At 37.4% G+C, this 23249-nt stretch overlaps 1 protein-coding gene and 1 pseudogene across 1 annotated transcript; one reads left to right on the top strand and one right to left on the bottom strand.

The window, feature by feature from the left end:
* Positions 1-3594: 3594 nt before the first annotated feature.
* LOC138441580 (olfactory receptor 6J1-like) lies at positions 3595-4542 on the top strand. Its single transcript, XM_069592703.1, has one exon. The coding sequence runs from the start codon at positions 3595-3597 to the stop codon at positions 4540-4542; it is 948 nt and encodes a 315-aa protein (XP_069448804.1).
* A 1095-nt stretch (positions 4543-5637) lies between these two features.
* LOC138441581 (syntaxin-17 pseudogene) lies at positions 5638-6573 on the bottom strand (annotated as a pseudogene).
* Between the last annotated feature and the right edge of the window lie 16676 nt (positions 6574-23249).

A 23249-nucleotide genomic window follows, 5' to 3' on the forward strand; every position in this document is an offset into this window, starting at 1 on the left:
TAGAGTTCACCAGGAGACTTAGAGGTCAAAAAAACTCAGATATTTTTGTGTTTGAAATTATACATTTAAAAAAGGGTACTAAATGAGATCTCTGGGCTTTCTATGTGTAATTTGACAATTCAGTAATTTATCTTATCTCAGTTGAAACTCAAAATTATACCATGGAAGACAAGAAAGAAAGAAGAAAAAATTAAGGTTGATTTAAACTTGATATATAGAGAGATGTTAGCAAAATGGAAGGCCAAAAATATCTTTCCCCTACAAAGACAGAAAGTTAAAAATAATATAAGGGCTAGGGAAAATTTGAGAACTCTAGAGGCCAGTTGAGAAGCTACAACACAGAGGATGATGTAAAATCGTGAAAGGATTCAAGCAAAAGTGGTAGGAAAATTCAGAGCATTTGCATGCTTATCTATGATATTCCTATACCCAAGGAGAATAGCGAAACTGGGAGGAACATTGCATATCAAGATTCCTTCTTCTGGATTGAAATAAATAGGGGACTGTATGTTCAATGTCTTCCTTGTTTGGAGGCAGCCCAAGTAACTGGTTTATGTGCAGCCTCAGTGTGCTCTTGGGCCCTGTGGCAGAATTTGGAAGCCACTGAAAATAGAGGCAAATACCACTGCAATTTATAGCTCCCTGTAGTTCTAGAAACAAACACTAAGTAGAATAAGAGATCAGAAAAGGTGTCTGAGGTTCTAGAAACTTTGGGTGTGATGAGTGGTGAAGGTCTTCAGTTGCTTAAAGCAAATATATAGGGACTTCATTCAACTGGTGTTCCAGGGGTAAAGAATACACCTACCAAAGCAAGGAACCTGGGATCCACCTGGTCCAGGAAGATTTCACATGTCATGAGGCAACTGAGCCCACACACCACAACTACTGAAGCCCATGTGCCCATTCTTTTTTAAATAATTTTAATATTAGACAAAATTTATATTTTAATATAATTTTATTTATTAATTTTGTGAAATTTGGCTGATATTTGATATAATTTTTATTTATTAATTATGTGAAAGAGCATAAGTCAATGTAACAATATGGTCTATGTCATATAGTTTTTATGAAGTTAAAAAAGATAAAAGTACAATTTTTGGAAGAGTTTCCAGGACATAGCATTCAATAAATGTAGTTGGTGATTATGCCGCTGTTGCTACTGATAACGATAAATATCAAGATCCTTCTCATGACCTGATGCCTGTACATGACATTATACAGTAGTTAAAAGACTGAGTCTTGAGCAAAGCATCTGTAATGGTTTTGCTGGGTTTAATGTGTTTCTTATAGAAATTGTGTTTGTAAGTTCTCACTTTTCTAATTTGGGGGCATTTTTACTTTTATTTTAACTGGATTTTTTTAAATAAATTATTCTCTGGAGACTATTGTACTAGTAGAAACCCTGCCCTTAGGGAAGCAGAAATAATGAACTCAGACTTCCCTTCCTTTTCCAAGTTCTAATAATCTACAGCTATACACTGGCACTTCATAGTTATGAATCATTCATTCCCCAACAAAGTGTTTAAAAATTCACATATCAATATTGTTGCAATCGCCAGACTTTGTTTCTTAACTTTCTGCTGTCAGAAGAAGGAAGTAAACTATGATTCCAACCATAGACAAAATCATGAAGTTACAGAGAAGGAATACCTGGAAACCATGCACTTGAACAGTCGTAACAATTTTGAGGTATGCTTCACCAGGTCAGGTGAGAATTTACCGTATTCTTTTTAAATTGATACTCTTTGCTCACATTGCTTTTGGGTTCTTTGTTTGTTTTCCCCAAAACTATCATTTCCTCCTGTTCTATCTCTTCTTTTTGTTTAGACAAGCTTAAAGCAAAATTTTGGAACTGATTGAATAAATCTTTATTGTTTCCAATTGAGTTTGAGCAAACTCCAGGAGATGGTGAAGGACAGGAAAGCCTGGCATGCTGCTGTCCATGGGGTTGTAAGAGTCAGTCATGACCTAGTGACTGAACAACAACAACACCTGAATCTTTAGCTTCTGTCCTGCATCACTATAGCCTTTGAGATGCCCATCAATTGTTCATATTCAAACCAACCATTTATGAGACCACAAGAAAGCCTCTTTCAAGTAATATACTCCACAATTACTTTTCCCTTATTCATCAAATCCATCAATATTTCCTTTTCTTTGCAAGATTATAGGAAAGTAAACTGGTTGCTGTGTTTCATATCAAGCCACTGTACATATTGACACATTTAGTTCATATTTATTTAAATAATGAATTTGTGTTATTGTATTGAGTGGTCATTGTTAAGAATCATAGTGCTTTAGCTTTAATTTTGGTCCAACTTATTCCTCTTACTCAAAAAAGTGTAACATACATGAATTATATATTTAGCTGTTTCCTCATTATGCAGTAAATAGATAATAATAAAAGTGAGTAAAATAATAAGCTAATAAACATTTAGGATCAGAAGAAAATGGTTTAAAGACACAAGGTATTGTCTTATTTCTAATCCTCTTATGTAAATTTTAGTTCACTTCTGTCAGGCTCATCCATCACGTCTATTGAAAAGTAGCAACAAAAATTCCCACATATAAAAGTAGCCCTTTCATAACCTATCAATATAAAATTTTATGTGTTTTATGATTTGGAATTTGAAATTAGCCCCAATCCAAATCTTTATTTTTGCTTATCCAAAATATCAGCATAGCCATCCAGCAAAATCACCTTCTCTCCAACAAGTGTCCTGTTTTCTTTGTGCTTTTGGTCCTTGTTTTCTAGTATGAAGAATACAAAATTATGCTTTCACTACTTCTCTTAGGAATATTCAAAATTCAAAAGTTTCATTTTTCTACTCCCTCCTGGCTGAGTATTTGCCCTGTCTCTCTGAATTCTAACAAAAATATAAGCAATATTGACAAGTCATTTATTTAAACCTTTCCTTTACTCTTTAAATACCTGTGAATTTCTCATTTGCTATAAGATGTGATTCTAATGGAAATTACATAAAGTTGACTTTATAGTGGCCATCTAACAGTACAGTGGCTGGAACTTGTAAGTCAAAAGTAATAAATGTATTATGTAATCATGTTTAGTTGTTTATTTTAGAATTTTTCTTCTCAATGATAAGCCAGCTTTAAAAGACATTTTGTACATATATAATAATATAGAACTAGACTTCATTGCAACTTTTCCAGCACTCTGAATTGCTTTACATCTGAATGGATTAAGGACACTGTGATAGGTTTATCCCAAAGGACACTCTATGCATCTGTTCACAAGACTTGTGAAGAACTAAATTCACTAAATTCTCTACAATGAGGGGAAACTCACAGGTCTTTCAATCTGATATTTATCATAATCTTATTGTGGAACGAATTCAAATATTATGAGTGAATTTCACACTTGAACTCTTACCTTTGGCACAGTTTATCTCAGGAGATGTTTATACACTGGAAAAATAATGATTTGTTTTTATTGTTTTTCTTCCATAAAAAGAAAATATAGTTATAATCTATATGTGGATTATTTCCAAGATTTAAATACAAAGGCCAATCATAAACTTCTTTTTTTATTATGCCAGGTGGAAGTGAGAAATTATGGATCAAAGAAACAAGACCATGGTCACTGAGTTCATTCTTCTAGGATTTCAGAACGGGAAAGAAGTAGAAACTCTTCTCTTTTCTGCATTCCTGCTTATGTGCATGACATCTCTGATTGGCAACACCATGATTATCCTTTTGGTGTGTGTTGACTACCGTCTGCACTCACCCATGTATTTCTTTGTAGCCAATCTTTCTTTCCTTGAGGTTGCAATTACCTCCACGGTAGTGCCTAAGATGTTAGCCAACACATTTTCCCTCACCAAAGCAATATCCTTTGTGGGATGTCTTACACAGTCTTTCTTCTACTTTCTCTTGGGATCTACAGAATTCTTCATCTTGGCTGTTATGTCCTTTGATCGATATGTTGCCATCTGCCACCCACTGAGGTATGCCATCATCATGAACAAACAAACATGCATATCATTGCTTCTAGGATCTTATGTAGGTGCATTTTTGTCAATTTTGGTCTCATCAATATTAACTGCCCCTCTGCCCTTTTGTGGACCAAATGTAATTAATCACTTCTTCTGTGACAGTGCTCCTGTGCTAAAGTTGGTCTGTGCAGATATCTCTCTGGCTGAGCTGGCTGACTTTGTCTCCTCTGCTGTGTTGCTGTTGGGTTCCTTGCTCCTGACAGGAGTGTCTTACACATATATTATTATTACTATCTTTAGAATTCCCTCTGTCCAGGGACGACAGAAATATTTCTCCACCTGTGTTTCTCATATCACAGTAGTAACACTTTACTATGGAAGCTCCATCTTCATCTATGTCCGCCCACAAAAGGGTAATGTGATGGATGTTAACAAATTTGCCACAGTGCTAAATACCATTGTGACACCAATGTTGAATCCTTTCATCTACAGTCTTCGAAATGAGAAAGTGAAAGGTTCCCTGAGAGATGGTGTCAATAAATATGTGATTATGCTAACAAATTTAAGATCTTTAAAATCTCAAAAATGATATCTTTACAACAAAGATATCTTCATGTCTGGCATTAAAGTTATTTTATCATGCAATTACTTCCAAATTAATATGCTCACATAAGGAAGGACTTCCTTTGTGGCTCAACTGGTAAAGAATTCGCCTGCAATATGGGAGACTTGGGTTCGATCCCTGGGTTGGGAAGATCCCTTGGAGAAGGAAATAGCAACCCACTTCTCGACTCTTGCCTGGAAAATCCCACGGACAGAGGAGCCTGGTAAGCTGCAGTCCATGGGGTCGCTAAGAGTTGGGCACGACTGAGCAGCACTAGAGAAGGAAATGGCAACCCACTCCAGCAAGTGGAGAATCCCAGGGATGGAGGAGCCTGGTGGGTTGCTGTCTATGGGGTTGTGCAGTGTCGGACACGGTTGAAGTCACTTAGCAGCAGCAGCAGCAGCATTTCAAAATTCTTAGTTGAACGTGAAGTACAATCCATCATTGTTACTATAAATCGCCAAATTGTCTCCTGTAAGAAACAAGTAATTCCCCCCCCCCAATTTTCTTACACTATTTATTTCCTTTACTGTATAATATTGTTAAGCAAAAATGCAATAGGGCTCACCAAATGGATTCCATTATGCAGTTCACTAATGCTCCTTGCTAAATCCTGTTTTCCCTATTTGATATGAAAAGCTCTTAAACTTCCATTCTTTTCTCTGCTAAAATGCCTAAGTAATCTACATTTAGGAGAAAAAAGAAACATATTTATAATATGCTTAACCTTGGAGTCTCCAAGTCAGGGTCATGGAAGAAACTGTTCCAAAAACTATCCTTCTGTAACCCAACATGTCCTTATCAAAGTTATGGGTTCAGTTTTCATATTTCAGGTAAAAATTCTGCTCCCTGCCAGCCCTTAAACTTTACCTGACAAATATTGTCAGCCTCATGCCAGGCTTCTAAGTCTCTCACATTTCCATTAATACCCAGCAAACAACAAAATATATCCTCTTATCACAGTTCAATCCCACTTGAGTATCTGTAGCCGCTGTTTCAATATAATCATATTCTGAAAGCCAACTGAGTGTCCAACAGCAGCAAAGGTCCTCATTAGGATAGACATGCTTGTGTCAATAATTAGTAAAGTTTGGTTTTTAACTGCATTTTTTGGTCAGTTGGGCTGGGGAGAGCTGGACGGCTGGGGAGAGCTGTACAGCTGGAAGTGAGCTTCCCCATCATTTTCTGTTTTTTTTTTTTTTTGGTATCACCTTTCCACCTGTGAAGTGCAACACCCCACCACCAAGTGCAGCTGCAATTTCTGACACTTTGAAGCATTAAGGAGGCCAGTCCGACCCTTCACCTCTCCTCTTATGAGTGTACCTGCCGCAGGCAGGTCTGCCAGCTTGTATTTTTCAGCCTTCCCCCAGGTTTTGGTTCCCTCTTCAACATTCACAGCAGCACTGTTGACATGATTTTCAGTGCTGTCAATCTTCTGCTGAGAATTCACTAGGAGAGAGAAATCAGTGTGACCAGTTGGTTAAGTTCAATTAAGTCCGCTTCTAAGGTCTCCCATGATTCTGCAGCATTTTAATCTTGAGGAGTTTCAGGCAACACATACATCTGAGTCATACTCTGAGGATCAGCTTCATCTTCAGTAGTGTGAAATGTTCTCAGTAATGGATCTAAAGAAGGCTGTAATAAAGTTTCTTCATCATTAAATTGTTTCTTAAGTTCTTCTACAGATTTTAGATGGAGTTGGAAAAATCCTGCTGTTGCAGCTGACACGTCTTCAACAGAACCTATCATTCTCTTTAGAAGTCCTAGGTCACCCTTTTGGACTTTCAGACAAAGCTTCTCCATTCCTCCAATATTGCAGCAGAGTTGCTGAACTGTACGTCCTGCATTGACATGCTCTTCATGTCACTGGTCCCATGTTCAGCACCTCTAATATTTCTCAGTATTTATCTGGCACTTTCATAACATCTCCAGATCCGTTTGGATTACCATTTTAGTAAATTTCTGGATAGCTGGTTCAAAAAGGCATAATTTCACTTTTTCTTAATCTTCAGACATCCTTAAAATATGTTGTGCTTCTCCTATTTACAATAACTGTCTTCTCCACTTATGTAGAAAAACCTCCCACAATGGTGCTTGAGGCTGGTAGTTAGGCATGGCACAGATGTGGGGGCCAAAAACAAGTAATTTTGAAAGTATTCTGTTGGCATAGAAGGTGGTTTAAATGCATAAATCATAAAGATACTCTTCTCATATACAGCCTCAGTTTTTGACCATTGAATACTCTGTAAATGATCCAAGCATGTCTTTAGTCTGTGATTTTAAAAAACAAGATATAAAGAGCTACAATGATCTGTATTTATTTGTCAATTAGTGTCAGCTTCTTTATAATCAATTTTCCTAATTCCTAGATATTAATTTTCTGCCCGCCATTTCTCTGACTTGAAAATCTTGACTGTCCCTCTTTTAGTAAAAATAATGATTGATAACAATATTTTCATTTATATTAAAACAATAACTGTTGTTCCTCAGCACCTAGCATAGTACCTGGTACATAACATTTTTCAATAAATTTTTGAATATTAAAAATATCATTGTCTAAAATATCTCAAATGCTAAAGGAGTATTAAAAGCATATCTCATTCTACCTCCATCCTGTACCAATTCACTGTACTGAAATTATTAGAAATGTTCACACTTCAGAATGTCAGTGGTTGCAACCACTCTACCTTGCTGGTGTCTTGTCATCTTACTGGTAAGTAATCCAATTTCAAAATGCTATTTTGAGAAAAATGGAGCTGCATTCAAAGAGAACTCTTACAGCCACTAGATAATAGGGCTATTTCATCAGCGGGACAAGGTAATATGCCAATTTCCGTCAGTCACTGATGAAGAACTGAGTACAGAATACATCAGATCTTTGGTGCCATTGTTCTGCTACACAGATGGGTACAAGAGGCCATTAACAGCTTTCAGGCAAGAAATACTGGTATTTGAGTGAAAGTTAGCTTGTATACCGGACTTCTCTTATGGTTCAGTGTAAAGAATCCACCTGCAATTCCGGAGACACAGGAGACATGGGTTCAACCCTTGGGTTGGGAAGATCCTCTGGAGAAGGGCATGGCAACCCATGCCAGTAGTCTTGCCTGGAGAATCCCATGGACAGAGGAGCCTGGCAGGCTATAGTCCATAAGATTGCAAAGAGTCGGACATGAATGAGGAGACTCAGCACGTTTGCGCATAGCTTATATAAAATGAAGTACTGTAGTTCTTCAATGGTTTCATCTATTTTCTACAACTAAGCTGCTGCTGCTAAGTCGCTTCAGTATATCCGACTCTGTGCGACCTCATAGACGGCAGCCCACCAGGTTCCTCTGTCCCTGGGATTCTCCAGGCCAGAACACTGGAGTGGGTTGCCATTTCCTTCTCCAACACGTGAAACTGAAATGTGAAAGGGAAGTCGCTCAGTCATGTCCGACTCATAGCGACTCCACTGCCTTCTCCATCTACAACTATGACATGTGTTGAAAAGATTTAGAAATTTCCAGGGAATGAACCACCCATTTCTCATTTGTATTCTTCCAAGCATCCAAAGAAAAAATGATTATCATTTTAGATCTATTTTTTCAGAGAAAATCAAAGGGCAAAACGTTTTTATCTCATTCTATTAAGCTAGTATACACTTGTGAAAAATGAAAGTGTTAGTCACTCTGTCATGTCCTACTCTTTATGACCAAATGGGCTCTAGCTTAGCAGGCTCTTCTATCCAAGTAATTCTTCAGGCAAGATTACTGGAGTAAGTAACCATTCCCTTCTCCAGGGGATCTTCCACATCCAGGGATTGAATCCAGGTCTTCTGCATTGCAGATAGATTCTTTACCATCTGAGCCACCTAGGAAGTCTAGTGTACAATTGTAATCTAAATCAAATAGGGATACTTCAAGAAGAGGATGTTAAAGGATAATGGTGCACATTAATATGGAGGCAAGTATTATAACAAAAATTTATAAAGTTAAAAATTGAAGCATGTAGAAAAGCATACAGAAAATCTAGATGGCTAAATAGAATAATATAATTTGGTTTAATGTTTGATGTTTATTAATAAGGGAAGTAATTTATCACTTTAACACAAAAGGAGAAAATAAAATGTATCATCATCTCTAAAGAGGATAAGGCTATATTTCAACCATCTACTACAAAGCAACTTTAAATAATGAAAGCAGAGCATTTGATGGTTTCTTATAGTCAATGATTACATGAGCAACTCAAATATAAGCAAAAAAAATTAATTTGTTTCATATATTTTTAAAATAGCAAAGAAAAATTCATATTCTCATGTCTTTATAAATAAATTATAGCTATATAGGAAGAAATAGTCTTTCAAATGCTATTTTCATAAAATAGAAGAAGAACCCCTTCCAACTGATTTTATAATCTCAAAAATCCACATTAAAATAATAATAACTTCTAGTTCAGTTCAGTTCAGTTCAGTTTAGTCGCTCAGTCATGTCCGACTCTTTGTGACCCCATGAATTGCAGCACACTAGACCTCCCTGTCTATCACCAACTCCTGTAGTTCACTCAGGCTCACGTCCATCGAGTCAGTGATGCCATCCAGCCATCTCATCCTCTGTCATTCCCTTCTCCTCCTGCCCCCAATCCCTCCCAGCATCAGAGTCTTTTCGAATGAGTCAACTCTTAGCATGAAGTGGCCAAAGTATTGGAGTTTCAGCTTTAGCATCATTCTTTCCAAAGAAATCCCAGGGCTGATCTCCTTCAGAATGGACTGGTTGGATCTCCTTGCAGTCCAAGGGACTCTCAAGAGTCTTCTCCAACACCACAGTTCAAAGGCATCAATTATACAGCTCTCTGCTTTCTTCACAGTCCAACTCTCACATCCATACCTGACCACTGCAAAAACCATAGCCTTGATTAGACGGACCTTAGTCGGCAAAGTAATGTCTCCGCTTTTGAATATACTATCTAGGTTGGTCATAACTTTTCTTACAAGGAGTAAGCGTCTTTTAATTTCATGGCTGCAATCACCGTTTGCAGTGATTTTGGAGCCCCCAAAAATAAAGTCTGACACTGTTTCCACTGTTTCCCCATCTATTTCCTATGAAGTGATGAGACCGGATGCCATGATCTTCATTTTCTGAATGTTGAGCTTTAAGCCAACTTTTTCACTCTCTTCTTTCACTTTCATCAAGAGGCTTTTTAGTTCCTCTTCACTTTCTGCCATAAGGGTGGTGTCATCTGCATATCTGAGGTTAGAACATTACAAAAATTTAAAAAAAAATTCTTAATGAATTCAACACATATTTCTCATAATATTAGCAGTCCTTTCAAACTGAAAAAGGATGACATGTCATATTTTACTACGTTTTTATTATAAAAATGCTTTGCTATTTATATCTTCAAAAACCAACCAATTAATGCAGCAATTACCTATTGGATGAGAAAATTATATTATTGGATGCAGAAAACGGTTAAAAACATACTACATTCTACAATGTATATATATGTCAAATTATTAAATTGCATGTTAAATATAATGTGTATAAAACTTTTGTCAATTATACTTCAATAAAACTTAAAAGAAGCTAGTTGTCATGTGGAAGGGGATTTGTAATAAGGAAATTTGTATGATGCAAATTAAGAGTGACCAAGCCTTTCCCAAGTCTTTTTTCTAAAGTCACCATGAATGTTCATATTCAGCCACAAAACCAGTGAGAAATAAAAAATACATCCCCCCTTATTTAAGGGAAACCCTCAGTGGCTAAGTGGTAAAGGGTCATTCTGTAATGAAGAAGACTTGTAGGAGATGTGGGTTCGATTCTGGGTTGAGGTTGAGAAGATCCCCTGGAGGAGGAAATGGCAACCCACTCCAGTATTCTTGCCTGGATAATCCTATGGACAGAGGAGCCTGGCAGGATACAGTCCATGGTGCTACAGAGTCAGACATGATAGCAGCTGAGCACACATGTACATAAATTAATTAAGGCAATATCAATATTACTGTGGTATTCCACAGTAATGAAATCAGCTTATGATTCACATTTCAACTTTGTTATGTCAATTCAGTTCAGTCACTCAGTTGTGTCCAACTCTTTGCCACCCCCATGAACCTCAGGGCGCCAGGCCTCCCTGTCCATCACCAACTCCCAGAGTCCACCTAAACTCATGTCCATTGAGTCGGTGATGCCATCCAACCATCTCATTTTCTGTTGTCCCCTTCTCCTCCTCCCCTCAATCTTTCCCAGCATCAGGGTCTTTCCAAATGTGTCAGCTCTTAGCATTAGGTCGCCAAAATATTGGAGTTTCAGCTTCAGCATCAGTCCCTCCAATGAACACCCAAGACTGATCTCCTTTAGGATGGATTGGTTGGATCTTCTTGCAGTCCAACTTTGTTACATTGCTTTATCTAAAGCAAGTTTCCTATCTTAGTGACATACCTAGGTGTAACTTGATGTATTAAAATCATAATGTAGGAAGAACATATATAATCATTTTCTTATGTTACAGTTACTTTTTAAAGAATTAAAAATTTAAAGTTAGTAGCAAGAAAGAAATTACAAAGATCAGAGCAGAAAAAAAAAAGGAAAAGAAATGAAGGAAACAAAATAAAGATTAAAAAAACCTAAAAGCTCATTGCTGGGGTCCAGCCCCTGCAGGATCCAAGAAAATCTGAAGGAGAAACGGCATCAGTGATTGATTTAGAGAAAGAGATAAGGAAAGAATGTTGTAGATAAGAAAATAGAGGAGAGAAAGAGGCTGATATTCCTTGCTTTACATAGAGAAATAATAAAACTCCAAGACAAGAAGTTTGCCCTGTTCACGGAGGCTGCAGGTGCCCTCCCGGTCTCCCAAGGGAGTGAAGACGCAGAATGTCTTCCTGTTCAGGTCTTAGAAACCCGAGCAGATAAGTGAATGCAGGGAGCCTCTATGCTCCAAGGGATCAGCCTGAAAAAGAGAGGGAGGGGGAGAGACAGAGAATGATTGACATGGGGAGACCAAGCTATTTTGGTGAGTGAGGCCCAATAGCTTTATTTTCAAAAGGTACTTATATACTTGTTTGTACATAGAGGGAAATGAAAGATGCAAGGTCATACAGAGTCAGCCCAAACATTCCAGCAGTTTTGCCTTTATCAAAACCAGGATTTTTTCTGCCTACCTTTCCCACAAATGATGTTGTGTACAGTATCTTCTGGCCTTGGAGGCCTGTGAACATTTTATGACCCTCTCTTGATAAAGGCTGCTCAACCAGAAAACTTATTTTCCCTCAAAGTGTTTTTTCTTTATATTTCTAATCTATGTCAGCTTCAGAAAATGCCAAACATAATCTATGTCAGCTTCAGAAAATGCCAAACAGAGTTACATTTTTCACAGAGTAAAGGTGTAGTGAGTTACAAGAAAGAACCAATTAGCTCAAAGATCTGATGTGGTTAAATTCAAGGCTACACTTGTTTTTCTTGCATTCTCACTATGTTAACTAATGCACTCCCAGGTGCACAGTGGATAAAAGATATGGGAACTTAGCAACAAGCATTGGCCCAATAATGAAATCCTACACCAGCACTACTCTAATAACTTTTAACTCTTTCAAAGGCTCTATGTTTTAGGCTTTCCATGCCTCTCACAGTTGGGAGGCTGTAAATAATCACATGCATAGCTGTAAGAGTCTGGATATACCTACTGAGCAAGCTAGAATGCTAACAGAGGGGGTTTGATTTGAAATATTCCTCTCATGTCCAGGAGACTTATTAGCTATAGCCCTAAGTTGATTTTCTCCAGAGAAAGGTGGTCAGGGTTAGCCCCCTGTTAATGTCAGAGGAGTTGGTGAGTCATGAAATAGTAAAACAGACAGATTCTGGTTTGGGGGTAGATGCTCGAGAAAGCCTAGGGTGCCCCTTGAGTTCTGAAGCCTTGATTAACAGTTCTCTTCCACATGACCTTGTCATGGGTGGGATCTCCTGTGGTGGCTCCCGGCAACTTATTCTTTGAGAAGATAAACAAAGGTGACAAACCATTGACCAGACTCATCAAGAAAAAAGAGAAAATAATCAAAATAGCAAAATTAGAAAAGAAGACAGAAATACAAAGAATCATAGAGATGATTATGAGCAACTATATGGCAATAAGATGGATAACCTGGAAGAAATGAACAGTTCAACCTTCCAAGACTGAACCAGGAAGAAAGAGAAATTATGAACAATCCAATCCCAAGTCCTGGAATTGAAGCTGTGAAAAAAAAAAAACAACTCCCCAAATACAAAAGCCCAGGGTCAGATGGCTTCACAGGTGACTTCTATCAAACATTTAGAGAAGAAGTAATGCATACACACCGAGGAAACCAGAATTGAAAGAGACATGTGTACCCCAATGCTCATCGCAGCACTGTTTATAATAGCCAGGACATGGAAACAACCTAGATGTCCGTCAGCAGATGAATGGATAAGAAAGCAGTGGTACATATACACAATGGAGTATTACTCAGCCGTTAAAAAGAATTCATTTGAATCAGTTCTGATGAGATGGATGAAACTGGAGCCGATTATACAGAGTGAAGTAAGCCAGAAAGAAAAACACCAATACAGTATACTAACACATATATATGGAATTTAGGAAGATGGCAATGACGACCCTGTATGCAAGACAGGGAAAGAGACACAGATGTGTATAACGGACTTTTGGACTCAGAGGGAGAGGGAGAGGGTGGGATGATTTGGGAGAATGACATTCTAACATGTATACTATCATGTGAATTGAATCGCCAGTCTATGTCTGACGCAGGATGCAGCATGCTTGGGGCTGGTGCATGGGGATGACCCAGAAAGATGTTATGGGGAGGGAGGTGGGAGGGGGGTTCATGTTTGGGAATGCAAGTAAGAATTAAAGATTTTAAAATTTAAAAAATAAAAAACTAAAAAAAAAAAAAAGAAGAAGTAATGCCTATCCTTCTGAAATTATTCCCAAAACATTGCAGAGGAAGAAACACTTCCAAACTTATTCTATGAGGCCAACATCACCCCTATACCTAAAAAAGATAAAGACATCACAAAAAAAGAAAAATGTAGGCCACCATCACCGATGAACACAGATGCAAAAACCTTAGCAAAATTTTAGCAAACAGAATTCAGCAGCACATTAAAAAGATTATACACCATGATCACGTTGGCTTTATCCCAGGGCTGAAGGATTATTCAATATATGCAAATCAATGAATGCAATACACCATATTAACAAACTGAAAGATAAAAGCCATGTGATAATCTCAATAGATGCAGAAAAACATTTTGACAAAATTCGGCAATAATTATGAAAAGAAATCTCCAAAAAATGGACATAGAAAACCCTACCTCAACATAATGAAGACCATACATGATAAACTCACAGCAAGCATTATTCTCAATGATAAAAAACTGAAAGCATTTCCTCTCTGATCACACCCACTCTATTATTTAACATACTTTTGGAAGCCCTAGCTATGATGAATAGAGGAAAAAAGAAATAAAAAGGAAACTGGATTGGTTAAGAAGACGTGAAACAAACGTCATGTACTAATGTGTATAATCATGATGTTGTGATCATTGAACTAGAGTCAGATCATTATGAACAAAGCTAGTGGAAGTGATGGAATTCCAATTGAGCTGTTTCAGACCCTAAAAGATGATGCTGTAGACATGCTACACTCAATATGCCAGCAAATTTGGAAAACTCAGCAGTGGCTACAGGACTGGAAAATGTCAGTTTTCATTGCAATCCCAAAGAAAGGCAGTGCCAAAGAAAGTTCAAACTACTGCACAACTGCACTCATCTCACAGGCTAGCAAAGTAATGCTCAAAATTCTCCAAGTCAGGCTTTAACAGTACATGAACTGAGAACTTCTTGATGTTCAAGCTGGATTTAGAAAAGGCAGAGGAACCAGAGGTCAAATTGCCTACATCTGTTGGATCATCAAAACAGCAAGAGAATTCCAGAAAAGCATCTACTTTTTCTTTACTGACTATGCCAAAGCCTTTGACTATGTGGATCATAACAAACTGTGGAAAATTCTTAGAGATGGGAATATCTTTGCAGTCCACATTACCTGCCTCCTGCAAAATCTGTATGCTGGTCAAGAAGCAACAGTTGGAACTGGATATGGAACAACAGACTGGTTCCAAATTGGGAAAGGAGTACCTAAAGGCTGTATATTGTCACTCTGCTTATTTAACTTATATGCAGAGTACATCATGAGAAACGCTGGGCTGGATGAATCATAAGCTGGAATCAAGATTGCCAGGAGAAACATCAGTAACCTCAGATATGCAGATGACACCACCCTTATGGCAGAGAGCAAAGAAGAACTAAAGAACCTCTTGAAAGTTAAAGAGGAGAATGAAAAAGTTGGCTTAAAACTCAGCATTCAAAAAGCTAAGATCATGGCAACGCATCACTTCATGGCAAATAAATGGGGAAATGATGGAAACAGTGACAGACTATTTTGGGGAGCTCCAAAATCACTGCAGATAGTGACTGCAGCCATGAAATTAAAAGACGTTTGCTCTTTGGAAGAAAAGCTATGACAGCATATTAAAAAGCAGAGACATTATTTTGCTAACATAGGTCCATCTAGTTAATGCTATGATTTTTCCATTAGTCATGTATGGATGACCCACTTCAGTATTCTTGCCTGGATAATCCCAGGGACAGAGAAGACTAGTGGGCTGCCACCTATGGGGTCGCACAGAGTCGGACACGACTGAAGCGACTTAGCAGCAGCAGCGTGTATAGATGTGAGTTGGACTATGAAGAAAGCTGAGCACCAAAGAATTTATGCTTTTGAACTGTGGTGTTGGAGAAGACTCTTGAGAGTCCCTTGGACTGCAAGGAGATCAAAGCAGTCAATCCTAAAAGAAATCAGCCCTGAATATTCATTGGAAGGACTGACGCTGAAGCTGAAACTCCAATACTTTGGCCACCTGATGTGCATAACTGACTCATTTGAAAAGACCCTGATGCTGGGAAAGATTGAAGGCTGGAGGAGAAGGGGACCACAGAGGATTAGACGATTGGATGGCATCACCGACATGATCTACGTGAGTTTGAGTAAGCTCCAGGAGTTGGTGATGGACAGGGAAGGCTGTCATGATGCGATCCATGGGGTTGCAAAGAGTTGGATGTGACTGAGCGACTGAACTGAACTGAAACTAATTCTCTATTTAGCAAATTGTTATAACCCCCCCCAAAAGGCAAATGTTTGCCAGCCTCAAACTTAATGTACTTAACTTGAATACTGAAAACAGATATATGTATATTTTCAAGATGTTTAGTTTTGACAGCATTATAATGATAAGAATGGTTTTTATTTCTATTTTCTAGCAAGGTAAACAGTTAATTACTTTCTCATAAGATTTTATATAAATCCTTTAATTAAAATATTATGAGTAAAAGTTCAGTTGTTAAAATTATTTTCATAGCCTCAAACTTTATAGAATTATAAAACAACCTCAGATATGCAGATGGCACTACCCTCATGGCAGAAAGTGAAGAGGAACTAAAATGCCTCTTGATGAAAGTGAAAGTGGAAAGTGGACAATGTTGGCTTAAAGCTCAACATTCAGAAAACAGAGATCATGGCATCTGGTCCCATCATTTCATGGGAAATAAATGAAGAAACAGTGGGAACAGTGTTAGACTTTATTTTTGGGGGCTCCACAATCACTGCAGATGGTGACTGCAGCCATGAAATTAAAAGACGCTTACTTCTTGGAAGAAAAGTTATGACCAACCTAGATAGCATATTGAAAAGCAGAGACATTTCTTTGCCAACAAGGTCCATCTAGTCAAGGCTATGGTTTTTGCAGTGGTCATGTATGGATGTGAGAGTTGGACTGTGAAGAAAGCTGAGCGCTGAAGAACTGATGCTTTTGAACTGTGGTGTGGGAGAAGACTCTTGAGAGTCCCTTGGACTGCAAGGAGATCCAACCAGTCCATTCTGAAAGAGATCAGCCCTGGGATTTCTTCGGAAGGAATGATGCTAAAGCTGAAACTCCAGTACTTTGGCCACCTCGTGTGAAGAGTTGACTCATTGGAAAAGACTCTGATGCTGGGAGGGATTGGGAGCAGGAGGAGAAGGGGATGACAGAGGATGAGATGGCTGGATGACATCACTGACTTGATAGACGTGAGTCTGAGTGAACTTCGAGAGTTGGTGATGGACAGGGAGGCCTGGAATGCTGCGATTCATGGGCCCGCAAAGAGTCGGACACGAGTGAGTGACTGAAATGAACTGAACTGAACTGAACTGAACTGATGCCATAAATAAACTAAACTACAAAATTATTTGTCATATTACTGTGCTGAAAGAGTCACCCAATTTTAGTCAAATTTGTTTTCTTCAGCTAATTATTTTGGTTTTATTTAGTAAAAATCTAGCTGGTGTTCTTGGTTTTAACAGCCCTACATGAAAGTACTTCTCTGGGGAATCTCTCTGTCTTCCAGGAATTCTCCCTAAGAGCTTTCCAAATAAATTCAGAATACTTATTTCTCCTGGCAGTTCTATCATTTCAAACAAACAGGATGACTTCTATTTTCATATTCTCTTCATCTTAGGTCACAAGAGGGTATGACTTCACTTTATCAACTGGTTCTATAAATTTTGTCAGAAATCATATATCTATTAAGAATTACCACACTATCAACATATTTGGAAAGTTCAATTCATATTTGAGAATTAGAATAGAATCACCAAGAGGATGATGATTCACACTAAATTAAATGCTAGTTCTTTTCTTAAAAACACACAAACACATTACATCATCTGTCTTTAGAGAATGTACTTATAAGATGGATCATGTTTAATAAACTTAATATTGACTATATTTCTGAAAAGTAAATGTAAATTAATAAAAAATTGAACAACTTAGAAATGTATATTTTTATGGATTTTTCCTCTGAGATAAGAATTTATTTGTAGTCTCTACTTAGTCCCTTTCATATTATACTGTATGTATTTGGGTTTTGTAATTTCCTTAGAAAAGATACCTAATGTCTCCAGTCTGTACCAGTATCCAGTGTTTTTCATTTTTCTTTTAGTCTTTTAAAATTTTTATCCTGGCCAAGTTATTCTAACTTCTATTTCTATTTTTGAGAAACAGATGCACTTTTCTGTAGATAGGAAGTAGACAATGAAAACTGTTATGAAACTTTTTGCTCCTATAGGAGAAAATAGACTTTAATTCAACTGTTATGAAAAAAAGTGATAGTTTTAATATATTACTTTTTTAAAGTTTCTCATTAGGCCAAATAAAACACTTAAGAAATGTCGACAAATATCTACCTTAATAAACTGAGTGGACATAATTTCCAAAGGAGTTATATACCCTACAATTATATGTATTACTAATGGAAGACATCAGTAAGTTCAATCTACTGTTGTGCATCTGTTCTTCCCTAGATGTGTGGATGTTTTGAAAATAAAGGTTATGCTTAAATTGTGTACACAGGTTTAAATATGAGCCTACTGTGAATAAAAAATTATATAAAACTGTACAAAGAAGCTGAATAACATTACCTGGACAAAAAAGTTTATCTAACTAAATTGTTAGTTTATTGCATGGCTTGATGATGCTTTGGATTATTAATTTTATCAGTTGACACAACCTGCTTCAGAGTTACATACAATGTTCTCAAAGTCTGCAGCAGAAATGTCACATTTATTCAGAAAGAACACATCATATTTTAAACTCTGAAAAATACAGCCAAGTACCTCCTGAATGAAGCATGTATGTTTTAGGTTAATTCCACAAACCAATATCATAATTTTATAACTCAGATTTTTGAAAATCAATATTATTGATTTATAGAGTTTGAGATTGTTGGAAACATAAAAGAGTATTTGTGTGTGCACATTTATCTTAGTAATGATTCTAAAGCTCTGGAATATATATTGTACATTTTATTCAAAATATTCTATTTAGTGGAAGGTAACAGTTATAGATGCTCAAAATTCTCCAAGCCAGGCTTCAGCAATATGTGAACCGTGAACTTCCTGATGTTCAAGCAGGGCTTCTAGTCGCCGCATTTCACCAGATCATCTGCTTCTTGGTCAGTAGCTCTCTGCACGACACAGGTGCCCAGGGCCGAACTCCAGCGAGCCCCTGATGCAGCCGCCGACTAAGGTCCGTCTAGTCAAGGCTATGGTTTTTCCAGTGGTCATGTATGGATGTGAGAGTTGGACTGTGAAGAAGGCTGAGCACCAAAGAATTGATGCTTTTGAACTGTGGTGTTGGAGAAGACTCTTCAGAGTCCCTTGGACTGCAAGGAGATCCAACCAGTCCATACTGAAGATCAGTCCTGGGATTTCTTTGGAAGGAATGATGCTAAAGCTGAAACTCCAGCACTTTGGCCACCTCGTGTGAAGAGTTGACTCATTGGAAAAGACTCTGATGCTGGGAGGCCTTGGGGGCAGGAGGAGAAGGGGAGACTGAGGATGAGATGGCTGGATGGCATCACTGACTCAATGGACGTGAATCTGAGTGAACTCTGGGGGTTGGTGATGGACAGGGAGGCCTGGCGTGCTGCGATTCATGGGGCCGCAAAGAGTCGGACACGACTGAGTGACTGAACTGAACTGAACTGAACTGATTGAACAGTTTTAGATATATGTTTATTTTGTATAAAACCTTTTGTCTTTGTTGTATATTGGTTTTGCTTATTTAGCTATTAAAATATCTTTTAAAATTCAATTACTCCTCTCCATTGTTAAGAAAAATTAGAGAGAACAAAAGAATTTGCAGTAGCAGTGCTTGAAGCAGTTAAAGATTTAAGCAAAATCAGTGACTGTACAGGCTCCATTTATACTCTGATTGCTAATTATATTGCAAAGATTCATGAATCCATTAAACAAGGAAGTATCAACCCCAGCGTCTGTCCTACATAAATATATGATTTAAAGCAATTTTTATTGACTCAACATGTTACTGTCAAAATTATACTAGTGATGCTATAAATTAATTTTCAAATTTGATCTGTGTATTTACCATGGTGAGTAAAGCTTTGTCCTTCTGCCTAATTCTACAGTTCATTTAATTCTGTCAGTAATACTTTTCATTCAAGAAATTTATTAAGAAAAATTTATATTTTTAGAAATGTCAATATGATATGAATATTGAATTTACTCATATCATAGTTATATGACTATGACTAACATCAAGGGTTCTTATTCCAGGAAGTATCCTGTAATGGATGTAGGAAGAAGAAATTAAAGTTGTAGTTTGAAGAAAGGTAGCATATTAATTCCAATAGTACAGATATATTAAAAACATTGGAAGCCAAAGGAGATTAGTTAATAAATTTGAGCGGGGTTGTAAGAAAAGTACCCAGATGTGCTGAAATATTTAGTCTCAAATTTTAAGGGATGTGTAGTCTTGTTTGATATAGATAAGAAAATTAAAAGAGTAGACAAAGTGTATAGTGAGGAGTGATTTCTGAAGGGTCCTGAATTTTTTTTGATAAAAACAATATAGTTATTTGTTTGAGACACATAGTTAATTTTGGACTCAGCTGCTCATGACCAGAAAAGAATGCTAGAACCAGATGCTGAGAATAACTTTCTGATATCACCTGGAGTGTGTAATAAAAAGCAGAGGATTTACATATTAGGTAAGTTTCTCACTGTAGATCAGTTCAGTTTAGTTCAGTTGCTCAGTCATGTTGGACTCTTTGTGACCCCATGGGCTGCAGCACACCAGACCTCCCTGTCCATCACCAACTTTCAGAGTTTACTAACTCATGTCCATTGAATCGGTGATGCCATCCAACCATCTCTTTCTCTGTCGTCCCCTTCTCCTCCTGCCTTCAATCTTTCCCAGCATCAAGATATCTTCCAATGAGTCAGCTCTTCGTATCAGGTGGCCAAAGTATCAGAGTTTCAGCCAAGTTTAAACCAACTTTTTCACTCTCCTCTTTCACTTTCATCAAGAGGCTCTTGAGTTCTTCTTTGCTTTCTGCCATAAGGATGGTGTCATCCATATTTCTGAGGTTATTGGTGTTTCTCCCAGCAATCTTGATTCCAGCTCGTGCTTCATCCAGCCCAGCATTTGTAGATAAGAGCAATGTATAATGGTGCAACTATTTTAATCAATTAAATAGTAATAGAAATTATTGTCTGAATAATGTGCCCTTCATAGTCAAAAGACAACTTGCATTGTCAGCATAACCAGGATGCTATGGTGATGTTATCTGTATGAGACAAATGTAGTTACTCATGTCTAGGATGCCTGTGCCTGGATTCATTCCAGAGGTCCAGTGACTCAATGAATCTGATCCTTCATTGGGTTAGAAATCCCTATTTCTGCATCAATCCATCTCCTATTAGTGAGGTTTACCAGTAAATATGGAGGAAAGTAGAATCATCTCCCACAAATAGGGCACAAGACAGTCATTTCTATCTAAGAAGCTTCTCCAACTCATGTCCATTAGAGAAAACAAAACGGCAGCTACACTTCATGATCAACATAAAGTCTGAAGATAAATTATAAGTCATTACAATTTTGCAAGATAATTAGGACTTTAAAGGAAAACAGTTTACTAAAAATGGACAGAATAGATGAGAGTTGAAAAATATTTTTATATAATTTAATTATTTCAATTGGAGAATAATTGCTTTACAATATTGTATTGGTTACTGCCATACATCAATATGAATTAGCCATAGGTGTACATATGTGCCCTTCCTCTTGAACCTCCCACTCTATCCCACCCCTCTACATTGCCACAGAGCACCAGATTTGAATCATACAGCAAATTCTCACTGGTTATTTTATATATGGCAATGTATATGTTTCAACGCTACTCTCCCAGTTTGTTGCATCCTCTTCTTCCCTCACTGTATCTACAATTCTGTTCACTGTACCTGTGTATCCAATACTGTCTCGCATGTAGGTTCACCAGCACCATCTTTCTAGATTCCATGTATATATGAGTTAATATAGAATATTTGTTTTTCTCTTCCTGAGTTACTTAACTCTTTATAATAGGCTCTAGGTTCATCCGCCTCACTAGAACTGTCTCAAATGTGTTCATTTTTATGGCTGAGTAATATTCCATTGTGTATATGGACCACAACTTCTTTATCCATTCATCTGCTGATGAATATCTAGGCTGCCTCCATGTACTAGCTACTGTAAATAGTGCTGTAGTGAACATTTGGGTACTTTTTCAATTATGGTTTTCTCAGGGTATATGTCCTCATGTGAAGAGTTGACTCATTGTAAAAGACCCTGATGCTAGGAGAGAGTGGGGGCAGAAGGAGAAGCGGACAACAGAGGATGAGATGGCTGGATGGCATCACCGACTTGATGGACATGGATTTGGATGAACTCCAGGAGTTGTTGATGGACAGGGAGGCCTGATGTGCTGCAATTTATGGGGTCACAAAGAGTCGGACACTACTGAGCTACTGAACTGACTGATTGGAGATTACTTGGTCATATGGTAGTTTCAGAGAAACGTTTTTGAAGTAGTTTTATTAAAAAGTGATAATTGGTTGAATGTAGAAGTTAAGATATAACCAGAAGAAAATGATTAGAGATGTCTATCAACAAATTATGGTCATGATGGGATATGCAATAGACTAGCAACAAAAATAAATAAAAATAGGGCAGCCTGTCAAAATACACTCTGTTCATTTAAATGTAGTAAATCTCCTATTGTAAAAGAGATTGGGTCATAGGTCTGGAACTCCAAAAATTAAAATAGGAGAGTTTGGTAAATGTGAAACCTTGAGAGGAGATAAAATTATTCACAGAAAGCATAAAGAAAACCATGAGAACAAAATGTATGATTTTCCATTTTAAAAGATAGTGTGAATTATGTATGTGATTTATATAAAAGGCATACAAATAGACAGGTTTTTAATGTTTGGTAACCTTGTGTCAACACTAACTATTGAAGCTAAAAGTCTTTCTAAACCTGGAAGAAAACGGTCTAGAGGCAATATTGTTTTCCTTTTCTGCAGATAATGTTTTCACTGGGCAATGACCTTTAACAATGAAACTACAACTGTGATGAAATTCATCCTCCTTGGTTTGCACACTACCTGGGGCATGAAGATCTTGCTCTTCTTTACATTCCTGACTGTGTATGTGACAGTTTTAAGTAATGCTATGATCATCCTACTGGTGTGGAGTTATAATTGCCTTCACTCACCCATGTATTTGTTCCTTGTAAACCTCTCACTTTTAGAAATCATGCTCACTTCTGTGAACACCTAAGATGTCGGCCATTACAATTTCACAAATAAACACCATATCCCTTGAAGGCTGTATCACTCAGTCTTTCTTCTATTTTCTCTTTGGAACAGTAGAGTTCTTCATCTTGGCAATTATGGCACTTGACCGCTATGTTGTCATCAGTATCCCTTTGAGATACCTAACCATTATGAGAATCCAGGTTTGCCTGAAGATGACCTTAGCCTCTTGAGTGAGAGGATTATTGTATAATCTATTGCCTTCCATTGCAACCATAAAATTACCATTCTGTGGTCCCAATATTATGGATCACTTTTTTTGTGACACTGCCCCCATGTTGCAACTGGTATGTGGTGATCTCCAATTGGTAGAAATGGTTCATTTTATCTGTTCTGCAGTTCTCCTTCTGAATTCTCTCTTCTTTACTCTAACTCCTTATATCTTCATTGTCTTTTTGAAAAATTGCTTAAAAAAAACCCTCTCCTATGCCCTAATTCT

Source organism: Ovis canadensis, chromosome 5 (genome assembly GCF_042477335.2).
Source record: "Ovis canadensis isolate MfBH-ARS-UI-01 breed Bighorn chromosome 5, ARS-UI_OviCan_v2, whole genome shotgun sequence".
Taxonomy (NCBI): Eukaryota; Metazoa; Chordata; class Mammalia; order Artiodactyla; family Bovidae; genus Ovis; species Ovis canadensis.

Coding starts and splice junctions, on each gene's coding strand:
- LOC138441580 (XM_069592703.1), top strand. CDS start 3,595: ATGGTCACTGAGTTCATTCTTCTAGGATTTCAGAACGGGAAAGAAGTA.